This window comes from Bos mutus, chromosome 2 (assembly GCF_027580195.1).
Source record: "Bos mutus isolate GX-2022 chromosome 2, NWIPB_WYAK_1.1, whole genome shotgun sequence".
In the NCBI taxonomy this organism is placed as follows: Eukaryota; Metazoa; Chordata; class Mammalia; order Artiodactyla; family Bovidae; genus Bos; species Bos mutus.
In genome coordinates, this window is record NC_091618.1 from 22137547 (window position 1) to 22151593 (window position 14047).

The following is a 14047-nucleotide window of genomic DNA, read 5'->3' on the forward strand; positions in this document are numbered from 1 at the left end:
GCCCCAGAAGGAAGACCCCCATTCTCCTGTTCTGCTCTCCTACATTGGCTGGATTGTGGCCTGGGGAGCCTCCCTAGATAGCACACCCTTGTTGTGTATCATGGCTCCATCTGTGGGTACCATTCTGCTCTGTCTAGCTCTCCCCCTTGAATGGTCTAGACCCATCTAAACAGACCTCTGGGGTGAAGACTGCTGTTGGCCTGAGTCTCAAATTCTCCTGACTGTATAACCAACAGAAACAACTCCTTCCTGAAGCAGTTCTTAACAGTGGTTCTCAAATTTAAGAGTCAAGAAATTCGGAGGAAGGAAATGACACATACAGATGAACTTATTTGCAAAGCAGAAATAGAGATACAGATGTAGAGAACAAACTTATGGATACCAGGAAGGGGAAGAAAGGGATGGGGTAAATTGAGAGATTGGGATTGATATATATACACTATGATAAAATAGATATCTAATGAAAACATGCCGTATAGCACAGGGAACTCTACTCAATGCTCTATGGTGACTTAAATGCAAAGGAAATCTTAAAAAGAGGGAATGTATGTATACATACCGCTTATTCACTTTGCTGTACACAGAAATTAACACAACATTGTAAAGCAACTATACTGCAATAAAAATTTTTAAAAAAAGAAGAAATGACACATACCTGGCATGCAAGAAGGTTTTAAGAACAAGAATGGATGTTTTTCACACATCGTGCACTGCCTGATACGCTGTTAAACTCTCAAGGTCTCCAGAAGAAACTGGAAGTAGTGAAATTGTTTTCCCTGCTGGTTCAATCAAATGACCCTGACTGTCTTTTTTGGCAAGCTGTCAACTAATCAGTAACTCACTTAAGGAAAGAAAAACAATATTCACTCATTTCATGTTATCTCAGTTTTACTCCTCCCTCCCTCCTTTCCTTTTCCCCTCCTGTGTTTATTAGAAAGCAAACTCAAAGTATTGATGTATTACAGGTTTCTCTTGGACACAAGTAAATAGTGTTGATAATATTTAGCCATATACCCCTGAGTTATTGTTGGATATTAGCCATAAATATTCCCAGAGAAGGGAATCACAACCCATTCCAGTATTCTCGTCTGGAGAGAGAGACAAGGGCTGTCTTGGGCTGTCCATGGGCTCCTCCTCCCATGGACAGAGGAGCCTGGAGGGCTAGAGTCTATGAGGTTGCAAATAGTTAGACATGACTGAAGCGACTTACCACACATGTACAGCCATAAACATTACTGAGGATTACCAAAAAGTCAAGATCACAGGCCCAAGCTCCAGAATTTTTCATTGAACAGGTCTATTTATGATAAAGCCCAGGAATCTGTATTTTTAGTAACAGGCAGGTGAAAATAATGCACGAGGTCCTTTGCCCACTGTACTTTGAACGAGCTAAGGATATTCCTGGGAGCACGTCTCCACAGTCCTGGCCTGAGGACATCATCATAACCCAGAGGAGGGCTCAATTTTCCTTCTGAGCTACTGGAAGGAGTCTTGCTAAGGTAGAAACCAGTTTGAGGCCACAGTGTGGGACTCTGAGCAGGAGGGCAATCAATAAACAGCAGGAAAAGAACCTGACAATGATTGTAAAGTTTAGATTAAGAAGTTTAGCAGAACCTATAGGCTCTGATCTTGCCATACCTTCTGGAATTCTCCTTGATATATCCTCAGATATCTCTTCAGCTGTTCTGCATGCATGCTCAGTCGCTTCAGCTGGGTCCAACTCTTTGCAACCCCATGGACTGTAGCCCACCAGGCTCCTCTGTCCATGGGATTCTCCAGGCAAGAATACAGACTGGGTTGCTATGCCCTCCTCCAGGGGCTTCTTCCTGATCCAGGGATTGAACCCACTTCCCTTATGTTTCCTGTATTGGCCAGTGGGTTCTTTACCACTCCTAAATGCCTTTGGAGGATTTGTATGTTCCAGAAGGTTCCAGGTTTTACCCTTCAACACTGGCCAGGTAGCTTCTAGTCACCATGCAAATGGAAGTTCTACTCATAGTCAGCATGCTGGGCAGTGGGCAGTAACAGGCTGAAGGCTCATTCCCCACAGTAAATGCGAGATTCAGGCTCTTGGGTTCTCTTCCCCACCCTTCCCCTCAGCTTCTCTGTCCAACCCACTTTTTGTCAGTCTCTACTTTCACAGGAATTAACAGGAGGGAAAAATAAAGTCCTTAGCTAGTGTGCTTGCCAGATTTTACTAGGAAACAATATTTCCAATGGGCTAAACAAAAGTGTAAGTTAACATTAGTTTCATGTTTCCCAGGACAGCTGAGTTCTCAGAAAGTGGACATCCCTGACCATCTCAGACATGAATCTGAGAACTTCATCCAAGACTAAGCAAATGGATTCATGTGGCCTTTGAAAATGAAGGTCACAAAGTCCCTACACTGCAGGTCAAGCACTTAAGTTCGATGAGAGGCTCCACAGACAAGTTTGGATATCTGGTTTCTTGGTCCAAAACTGATTAATGATATGATAATACAATGAGGAAAAGCACAAAAGGAAAAGAGGGAAGAAGGGGAGGGGAGGAGAGGCCAGATCCATCAATAAAACCACCTGCAAGCCAGAGCAGGCAGGAGAACCACAAGAGACAGAAGAATTTAAGTGAATTTAAATAGTAGAGCTATAGAGGACTAGTGAGCTCTACAACCTCAAATAGTCCCGCTGGAGGAGACCTCAGTGTCACAGTTAATCTATCAGTACTGTCACTGCTACTACAAATGACGGGACAATGATGGCCACCCCTTCGTGAGGCCTCCCTTGCTCAGGCCATCTTGCTGGACACGTCTCAAGTGTTAGCACACAGTACACATGCAGTGCTGATCACAACAGTGACCCTGAATCATAAACACCCTGACATTCATATACCCTTCCTTTTTCTTTAAAATGGGGTACTATTCACATACAACCTTCCAAAATCATTGTTTTTCTAATTTAAAATTATGTTTTAATTAAATAAGTAAGAGTCAATTGGATCAGCTGCTTTGCCTGCAATGCCTAATATTTTAGGAATCACTTGACCTCAATCTACTTAAACAATGAAAAAGGCATGTGTATGGGAGGTGGAGGGCATGGGGTTATTTTGCTTGTTTGATGGTGTGGGGTTGTTGTTGTTTAAGAAAGTGAGTGGAAAGGCAAAAGTTATATCTGATTTCCAACTGTGTGTCATCAGACCCAAAGGACATATGTATATCTATAATTGTAAATATGTAACATAACATCCAAAAGTCTTAAAAGGAGTCTTATTAAAGGGGTGGGAAAATAAATAAATAAATAAATAAATATATATATATATATATGAATTGATTGATATTGGATTGATTACCTGGTTTGACTCCTGGCTCGGGAAGATCCACTGGAGAAGGGTAGGCTACCCACTCCAATATTCTTGGGCTTCCCTTATGGCTCAGCTGGTAAAGAATCCACTTGCAATGCTGGAGACCTGGGTGCAATCCTTGGGTTGGGAAGATCGCCTGGAGAAGGGAAAGGCTACCCACTCCAGTATTCTGGCCTGAATTCCATGGACTGTACAGTCCATAGGGTCACAAAGGGTCGGACATGACTGAGTGACTTTCGCTTTCATAGGCTTCCCCGGTGGTGGCAGTGGTAAAGAACCCGCTTGCGAATGCAGGAGACACAAGAGACGTGGGCTCAATGCCTGTGTCAGGAAGATTCCCTGGAGGAGGGCATGGCAACCCAGTCCAGTATTCTTGCCTAGAGAATCCTATGGACAGAGGAGCCTGGTGGGCTAAGGTCTGTAAGGTCACAAAGAGTTGAACACGACTGAAGCAACTTAGCACTCATGCAACAGTACCGGAAGAATGAGCTTGCATCTTTCTTTTTCTTTGATCTTTCGTTGACCCTACTGTGTTTCAGTGTTTCTTCTCTGGTTTTCTGTGCACCTTGTATGTGCTTCATTGCTTGGCACTTACATTTGTTTATGTGACCACTTGACTTGCTGTGTGCATTTTTTGTGTATGCTTCTTGGTGCCTCAGTATTTTTAATTTATTGCTTCTCTTTGCTGTTTCATGCTTCTATTTTTTTCTTTAAAGTTTCTCTTTCCACTTTTCCACTTTTAACTTTTCTATTGCATTTTGTCCCTCAAGTATACCATAAATTTAATTATATCCTTCATTATGCCTCATACATTTTCATAGGAACATACATTCATGCACTTATATTAAATATAGGCTGAACTTTATTTTTAAAGGATTTATTTGAGGGGATAAAAGAGTTTTCTTTTTTTCTTACTTGATTCTGGCTAATAGTTTCTATGATTCAGGGCTTTTGATTTATTAAAACAAAATAGCCTATTCATGACCTAAGTGTTCTAGATTCCAATCAAAGGATATATAGAAAAAGAATGTGTAAAAGGAAGATAAAAATGATAAGTAGAAAATTCACCACAAAGCATATTTGTATTGGGTTGACCAAAAGTTTATTCAAATTTTTTGGCCAATGCAATACTTCACCTACTTCTCATATAGACAAAGAAATGTGGAATAATAAAATACAAGTTAATCACTTCTAACATGTTTGCTATCTTCTTTATCAGTATACAGGTGACATATAGTGGCTCAGATGGTAAAGAATCCATCTGCAATGTGGGAGACCTGAGTTAAATCCCTGGGTTGGGAAGATCTCCTGGAGAAGGGCATGAAAATCCACTCCAGTATTCTTGCCTGGAGAATGCCCATAGACAGAGGAGCCTGGCAGTCTGCAGTCCCTGGGGTCACAAAGAGTTGGACACAACAGAGCGACTAAGCATATAGCACTACACAAATTTTAAAAATACTAATAAGAACCAGTTTACATAAATTTATCATTACTATGCTCATGCATAGTTAAATAACAAAATAATGCCAGATCAACTAGGAAAAGCATACTTCTGAGTTTAAAAAAAATGCTTCCTAAAAAAACATGCTTCAATTAATGTGAAGGCTGTATTTAGAAAACTGTGAAGCAAAATGAAATTGATTCATAGTCTAACACTACTGTATTATTTTAACTCTTTCCTATTTCCCAATCCCCATCAATTATTATAAGCCTCTAAGATATGAAATTATTAAATTAGGTATATCTTTTAGAGATTATTAAAAATAAGAGTTGAAGGGATACATTTTATCTGACATAGCTTTTTAAAGCCAAAAGATTATATTTGCTTTGAATTGAATATCAGAATATTAGCAAAATGAACATTTCTAGTGAAGGCAATGGCACCCCACTCCAGTACTCTTGCCTGGAAAATCCCATGGATGGAGGAGCCTGGTGGGCTGCAGTCCATGGGGTCGCAAAGAGTCGGACACGACTAAGCGACTTCACTTTCACTTTTCACTTTCATGCATTGGAGAAGGCAATGGCAACCCACTCCAGTGTTCTTGCCTGGAGAATCCCAGGGACGGGGGAGCCTGGTGGGCTGCCGTCTCTGGGGTCGCACAGAGTCAGACACGACTAAAGCAACTTAGCAGCAGCAGCAGCAGCAGTGAAACTTAGTGGGGTATGGAGCACAGAGATACAAGTCTTACTTTTATTTCTGAAATGCAAAAAAAAAAAAGAATGTGACTCAGGGGTCATGAATGGTATACTACTTCATATCATTTATCCTGTCCCCGTGTTATGGGCAAGTGTTTACAAATCCTATCTGTCAAGAGGGAAGCGGATAGTTGTATCACTGAGGGCAGCAGTAACTGTAGGTAAACTCTCAGCTATCAACACTTTTGGATCTCTATTTTGAATTACAGGATGATTCTGAGAGCCCCTGTGATTGTGTTAAAATCAGACAGTGTTTTTCTATTTTCTTCCTGAGTCAAAAAAAGAAAAAAATGGCATTGGATTACTCATTAGAAATTCTGTGTGCATTTTTCCTCCCTTCCGTATGATAAAGTAAAACATTGGAATTGATATAACTCAGGGCATGACCTTTCTCTGAAGAGCTGATGCACAGTTAATAACATATGGAAAGGAATTTCATCCTCAGATCTCTAAAAAGCTATAAAGAGCCTAGATCACTTTTCCATGTACAAGCTTGGTTTTAGACGCACACAAAGCTCGTTTTGGAGTTGAATAGGAAAGTCTGTGACATATAGCACATAGTCTGATTCTAACAGATGGATTTTTCTTGAAATAACTTCATTAGTTAATCACTTTTTTTACATATACTTTTTCTAGCTAATTGGTATAACTGCCAGCTGGAGCTGTTAAGAAACGTCCAAAGAAATTGGTAGGTAGGGGGAACACCGGCTAATTTCACCAATTCTAGGATTAAACTTCTACTAATTTCATACTAACCAGTATGTACTTTGAGAGTAAAATCTTCTCCATAATTTTTTTCCACCTTTTTCCAAAAAGCTTACTAGATCTATGTTTAAACCAACTCAATTATCCGGAGTTGAAGACATGACAAAAAGACAAGACGCCAGAAGATGAGCCTCACAGGTCAGCAGGTGTCCAGAATGTTACTGGGAAGAGCAGAGAAATAGCTCCAGAAAGAATGAAGAGGCTGGGCCAAAGCGGAAACAACGCTCAATTGTGAATGTGTCTGGTAGTAAGAAGTTAATGTTTCCATCAGTCTTTCTGATTAAAGAGGAAAAAGATAAGTTGCTTATAACCACTAATGAATATTAATTATCTATGGAATTTCATCACCATCTTCATCAGACATGCTAAAGAGTTCTTTTCCTTTAAAGAATTTCTAAGTGTAACTGCATGAATGCCTGTGTGCTCAGTCACTCAGTCCTGACCCCAGGAACTGTAGCCTGCCAGACTCCTCTATCCAAGGAATCTTCCAGGTGAGAACAGTGGATTGGGTTGCCATTTCCTACTCCAGGGGATCTTCCCGATCCAGAGATTGTAACTATGTCTCTTGGGTCTTGTCTCCTACGTTGGCTGGTGGATTCTTTAGGAATCCTATGGCATCATTTGAGATGTAAATAATTACGTTTCAGCTTAGGTGCCATAAGACATTTTTAAATAAAGGAAAACAGTGTAATTTGATGAAATGAACATTGAGAAAACTGGGATCTGTTTTGACTTTACAAAATCTTTACGTAGTGATTTGGATCTCACAAAAGGGTTAGTCATTCAGAGAGAGACAATCCCTAGTCTTTGAAATTCAGTGGTAAATATCATGTTCCCCACCCATTTATCATTAACAATCTTTCTGTAATTTATGTGTTGATAGATCTAGGAAAAGTACCATAGGAATAAGATGCTAATTACCAAGGGCTTTAAAAGGGAAACAGCAAGCCTAGTCTAGTTTAGCAGGAAGGTAAGGATGTAGCAACATGGAGTATGCGGAGAGAATAATTTGTTGTTTTTTAAAAAAGTAATAATTCTATTCAAATTGCTCTCTTTCCAGTAAAGGCTTTCTAATACAGATTTGCTCAAGCAGTTTTTAATATAAGGTCATTTTAACACTTACCAATTCCATGTTTGAATGTATAATTTCCTGCCAAATCAAGACGTACCTAAAAATTTTTATACTAATATGTTTTCTTTGTTAGACTTCCAGGGGTCACTTAAATTGAGATCTTACCCTTCATTTTAAATTTAAAACCGATTCCTCTTTTTAATATGTTATATTGTGCAGACCGTCACTTTCAGTTCTTTCAGAACACACTAGTTCCTTTTTTGTTTTGGCAGCTTAAAAAAAAATGACACAAATTTACTACTTCGAAATTCTAGAAGACAGAAGTTTGAAACGCGTTTCACATGACTGAATTCAAGCCTGTAGGCTGGGCTCCCATTCTTTCTGAAGGTCTAGGAGAGAATGGGTTCCCTGGACTCTTCCATGTTCTTGAAGTTTCCTGATTTCTTGGCTCACAACCCCCTCCCCCATCCTCAAAACCCGCATGTTCATCTCTCTGACTCAGACGGCCCTGCCTTTGTCTTTCACTTATAAGGACCTGTAAGAAGGCAATATTTCCTTTGGTATGCTGAAAATAAAATCACGCATCTGGAGCTTTCAACTAAAAGGACCAAAGCTCACTTTGTTGCTGTGTCACTAAGTCCTGTCCTCTGCGACCCCCTGGACTGTAGCCCATCAGGCTTTCCCAGGCATGAATACTGGAGTGGGTTGCCATTTCCTTCTCCAGGGGATCTTCCCGACCGAGGGATCGAACCCGAGTCTCCTGCATTTGCAGTCGGATTCTTTACCGCTGAGCCACCTGGGAAGCCCCGCCAAGCCCACATACCACGTGCCTTATCTGTACATCAAGGGCTTCCTTGCACTCAAGTCACAAAGGACAGCGTCCGTGCACTTACTCTCTGCAGGTTCTTTAGAGCGGCGGCCGCTGGACGACTTCCTCAGCAGGCTGCGCCCCGAGGTAAAGAGGCTGGTTAACTCTTCCAAAGGACTCGTGGGGGTTCTGGACCGGGAGCCGCTCGGAGCCGAGCCGTAGGTATTGACCGCGGCGTTGACCATCTTGCTCCCGTCTGACACCGGTCTGGGGGTGGAGTGAGGCACTGATGGCGAGCTCCTGGAGAGGCTGCCCGAATGCACGGCGTCGTAGGGCGGGGGCCTTTTGAGGCTGAGCGGGGTCAGGGACCTGCCCATGCTGACAGGCGATGGGGAAGCGGAGTGACTTTTGGGGTAGCCGTGCGGCGACTGCGTTCGGTACAGAGTGGAGGGCGGGGGAGGGGACGAGGAGAGCACGGAGGCGGTGGGAACCGGCCCCAGGGCTCCAGCCTGGTCTTTCTCCAGTTTCGCGTGGCCGGAGGCATGCGATGGCAAGGAGGATGGAGAGGCCCCGGCCTGCTGTTTCATGTAAGACACGTTTTCCAACACAGGAAGCTTGGTGACCTCCAGCGGGGTGAGCGGAGACTCATCTGAGTTGGGGGAGCACTGCACCGGGGCTGGGGGGAACACCAGCAGCGGGGGTCTATGAGACAGCAGGTTGGGAAAGGGCGGGGGGATGTCACAGAGCAAACCCTTTGGAGTACATGGCACTGAGGACTTGGCCAAGTCCAGGTCAGGCACCGTGGGAGTAGCACACTGCGAAGAACAGCTGTGATGGTCGAGGTCACATTTTGAGTCTTGGCCTAGATCGTCAAAAATGGGGTATTTCATTTCTTCGTAGACGGCCTCACTCTGGTCCTCATCGTCCTTCCGGAAGTCTCTGAGAATGTTCCCCACCATCTCAATGTACACGGGCTCCTCTTCCTCGGGGTCCCCTGCGGGGCTGCTGACTTGGCAGAGGGAGGAGTCCCGCGGGAGTGAGGTCCTCCTGGGTCCGTGCTTTTTGATATACGTTTCATCAAAAGATGTGCTGAGCTGAGTGTTCGGGTTCCGTTTTGGTTTGGGAGGAGGAATCTTCTTTGAATATTCATCACTGTGGGGTCTTGGCTTGGTTGACACTAAAAGAAGAAGAAGAAAATAGTAAAACAGATGAGTACGATAGTAAAACTTTCAGATATGACTTGCAGGTGGCTTTCCTACTCTAATGAGAAGGAAATGGCAACCCACTCCAGTATTCTTGCCTGGAGAATCCCATGGATGGAGGAGCCTGGCGGGCTACAGTCCATGTGGTCACAAAGAGTCAGACATCACTGAGCCACTAACACTTTACTACTCTAAACTTATGAGGGAAGGGATAACCTGAATCATTTCTAGATGGAGGCATAGACTAAAACTCCAACAGAAATCAAACATTTCAATATTTAGAAAAACATGATGTGAAAACCGTAGTAATATTTATCTTCAAATTAATATTAATAATCCAACACTGATAAATGCATTTAGGCCAGAACTCTTCACCACTGTCTTAGAATTTCTAAATAGAAACTTTTAGATGACACAAATTGGATAAAAACAATCACATATTTGATAAAAATCAACCTCCACCAATTAAGCAACAAAGAAACTTAAGGGGAAAAAAAAAAAAAAAACACAGAGTTTCTGTTAGAACAAATGGTTATAATAACACCATGGGGACTGTGCCCTTTTAATGATATGGCTATTACACATGATCACATCTTGTTTTCATTTGGGATAAAAATGTTCCAGCCTGCTAGATTTAATCTCTGTCTTGGTTCAGACAAATAACTTTTATACAGATGGGGCTGATACATCAGGGGAAATTGATGTGAACATCTTATGAGGCTAGACAAGTTAATCTCCAAATCTCCAGGTAGTGTTGATTATGGTATATTCTGTTTTTGTTCAGAAGGTCTCTCATGCTATCCTAAATGCTGTCTTGGAATGAATTTATTGCCCTGACACATCAGAAGCCCCTAGAGAGTTTTACAAGAGAATAATCCAGAGAATGATGTGCAAGCTTCAAGAATAACTTCTGGAAACTCACAATAGATGTGCATACAAGTATATTCCACAGCCTGCTGGAAGTCCTCCTTGGAATGGAGCATAAACTTCTGACTCCATCCAGGAGGGCCAAACAGGCAACGTGTCTGTGACTGCAAACAATTGTTTAGCATGCAGGGAAGGTGCTGGAGTCTTGTTATTATCTCATTATTGCATTGTGCTGATACATAATTATAATGATTATCATTTTTATCCAATGTGGCAGAATGTAGTTCATTGTGGTAAGTGATAGCATACAATGTAAGTTGACAGTGTAGTTTATAGGTATAAACCTATGAGAAAAGAGCAGACTTCTCTACAATTTGCAGCTTGAAGGGAGAGGAGGTCTCAAGGCACAAAGCAGGAAATACCCCAAATTTCCTTAGTTTTGTTTTTCAATTAGTATAACCTGTGATACAGAAAGTCTTCTAAAACTTACTATAGGAGAACCAAGTGCTTAAAGTTTATTTAGGTGGCTTCCCTAAACATCAATCATACCTTCTGAGAAAGAGAACCCATCACATACTCTAGCAGTGGCTATATTGCTCACTTCTTTTCTAGGTCATTCCTGCTTTCAAATATTCTGCTCCATTGTTCCCATGATGATTTTTTTCACTCACTACAATCAAACAGCTTGTTGAAGGGAAGTTTCTTAATATTACGTAGACTTTTCCTTTAACTTACAGTAGGAAAAAACTAGATGCCGTTTCCAGGGGGGGTGATACAGCAGTAGAGCCTTTTCATGTCAAATAAGAAAAATCTAGGGACATAATGGGATGACAACGACCCAGAAGATTCTTTAGGCAGGACCCAAAGTGACTAATAGTTCCTCTCTGTATCTCCTACTGGTAATACATTTTTATTGGCTTTGAAATCTACCATGCATGCTCACTTTATATGGTTTAAATAAATCATCAAATTATATACAAAAATCTGGGCCCAAATAAAGTAAAACCATAAATTAATGAATAAGATTGACTTTGAATTGGAAGGGACTTTGAAAGAGCCAAGACTTAAAAGTCCACCCAGACTATTCTTCTGTAGCTTGTTTCTTGCCATCTTCCACCTCAGCTTGTCATCCTAGACTGCATAACTCACCCTCTAGGAATACTTGCCACTGAGTATTGAGTTACAGGGATTGAATGGCGTGGGAAGTGGCAAATCATTCTGTAAATTGAGGGTTAATCTAAAGTTAGGAAAGAATGTGTATCCATGAGATGGATAACTTCATAATTTAAGAATTATCATACTTAGAATAAGACTTTCGTTATTCTGTTTCCTAAATTATAACTCACTGCTGGGTTTTTTTTCTTCTTTGACCTTCCTCTAAATTATAATACCAACATAGACTTCGGTAGTTGTGTGGAGAGAATTAACAGGACAAGCAGAACACAAGCATCTACTGAGCCCAAACCTAGGTAGAAACACTGCATTGAGGGAAGACTGCAGCCCAGGATTCCCAGGAACATAGAGGTCAGGGTAGAGCTGAAAGTGACATGATATTCAGGGAAGTAGAAGCATCAGCCTCTTCCCTGGAACCAGCATCCCTCTTCCCACATAGATTAGAATGTGGCCTTTGGAACAGGCAAGACCAACGCTTGGGTTGCACTCAAAATATAAGCAAATGACACTAGTTTTGTTTGCCAAAATAAACAGAAAAAAAATGAAATAAAATAAAGACCCACCATGTCTATGAAATAATGGAAGAAAGAAAAGGATTCTATTCTATAACACAACATAGTTAGAATTAAGATAACTGTTCATTTTGAGGGCTTCCCAGGTGGCTCAGTGATAAATGATCCACATACCAGTGCAGGAAATGTGGGTTTGATTCCTGGGTCAAAAGATGCCCTGGAGAAGGCAATGGCAACTCACTCCAGTATTCTTGCCTGGGAAATCCCATGGACAGAGGAGCCTGGAGGACTGCACTTCATGGGGTCACAAGAGAGTCAGACATGACTTAGCGACTAAAAAAGTTCATTACGAAGGAATTTAGATAATTTATTTGTACTGTGAGGACAACTTTAATACCAAACCAAGTACACATATTATCTGACAAGGGGAATTACATATGTGACTCTTGTGATGAATCTAAGGTAATCAAAATTGACAGTTGCTATGGACTGAACTGTGTCCCTGGCAAATTATTTTCTTGAAGTCCTAACGTCCAATGTGATGTTATTGGAGGGAGATCCTTTGAGTGATAATTAGGTCATGAAGTCATGAGGGCTGGGTACTACTGATGGAAGAGATTAGTGACCTTATAAGAAGCATCACCAGAAAGCATTTTCATTGTCTCATTCTCTTCACCATGTGAGGACATAGTGAAAAGATTGCCATCTGCTAGGCAGGAAAAGTATTCTCAGCAGAAACTATGTTAATACCTTGATCTTGGACTTCTGCCCTCAAGAACTATGAGAAAATAAATATCTGCTGTTTAAGCCACCTAGTCTGTGGAATTTTGTTATGTCAGCTTGAGATGACTTAGAACACAGAATACTAATTAAAACTAGATCTGATAGACAGAGTGCCTGATGAACTATGGATGGAGGTTCGTGACATTGTACAGAAGACAGGAAACAAGACCATCCCAAGAAAAAGAAATGCAAAAAAAGCAAAATGGCTGTCTGGGGAGGCCTTACAAATAGCTGTGAAGAGAAGGGAAGCGAAAATCAAAGGAGAAAAGGAAAGATACACATTTGAATGCAGAGTTCCAAAGAATAGCAAGGAGAGATAAGAAAGCCTTCCTCAGTGATCAATGCAAAGAAATAGAGGGAAAAAATAGAATGGAAAAGACTAGAGACCTCTTCAAGAAAATTAGAGATACCAAGGGAACATTTCATGCAAAGATGGGCTTGATAAAGGACAGAAATGGTAGCGACCTAGCAGAAGCAGAAGATATTAAGAGAGGTGGCAAGAATACACAAAAGAACTGTACAAAAAAGATCTTCATGACCCAGATAGTCACAATGGTATGATCATTCTCCTAGAGCCAGACATCCTGGAATGTGAAGTCAAGTGGGCCTTAGGAAGCATCACTATGAACAAAGCTAGTGGAAGTAATGGAATTCAGGTTGAGCTATTTCAAATCCTAAAAGATAATGCTGTGAAAATGTTGCACTCAATGCACGAGCAAATTTGGAAAACTCTGCAGTGGCCACAGGACTGGAAAAGGTCAGTTTTCATTCCAATCCCAAAGAAAGGCAATGCCAAAGAATGCTCAAACTACCGCACAGTTGCACTCATCTCACACACTAGTAAAGTGATGCTTAAAATTCTCCAAGCCAGGCTTCAGCAATACATGAACCATGAACTTCCTGATGTTCAAGCTGATTTTAGAAAAGGCAGAGGAACCAGGATCAAATTGCCAACATCTGCTGGATCATGGAAAAAGCAAGAGAGTTCCAGAAAACCATCTATTTCTGCTTTATTGACTATGCCAAAGCCTCTGACTGTGTGGATCACAATAAACTGTGGAAAATTCTGAAAGAGATGGGAATACCAGACCACCTGACCTGCCTCTGGAGAAAGCTGTATGCAGGTCAGGAAGCAACAGTTAGAACTGGACATGGAACAACAGACTGGTTCCAAATAGGAAAAGGAGTCCGTCAAGGCTGTATATTGTCACCCTGCTTATTTAACTTGTATGCAGAGTACATCATGAGACACGCTGGGCTGGAAGAAGCACAAACTAGAATCAAGATTGCCGGGAGAAATATCAATAACCTCAGATACGCAGATGACACCAC

General features: G+C 41.4%; 1 protein-coding gene across 1 annotated transcript in view; it reads right to left on the minus strand.

Moving 5' to 3' along the window:
• The window catches only part of NYAP2 (neuronal tyrosine-phosphorylated phosphoinositide-3-kinase adaptor 2), a 307287-nt gene that overhangs the window by 109518 nt on the left and 183722 nt on the right, over positions 1–14047 (minus strand). The window contains exon 3 of the mRNA XM_070379977.1: positions 8264–9355. Within this exon, the coding sequence (XP_070236078.1) occupies positions 8264–9355 (1092 nt within the window). The remainder of the gene's footprint in view (positions 1–8263; positions 9356–14047) is intronic.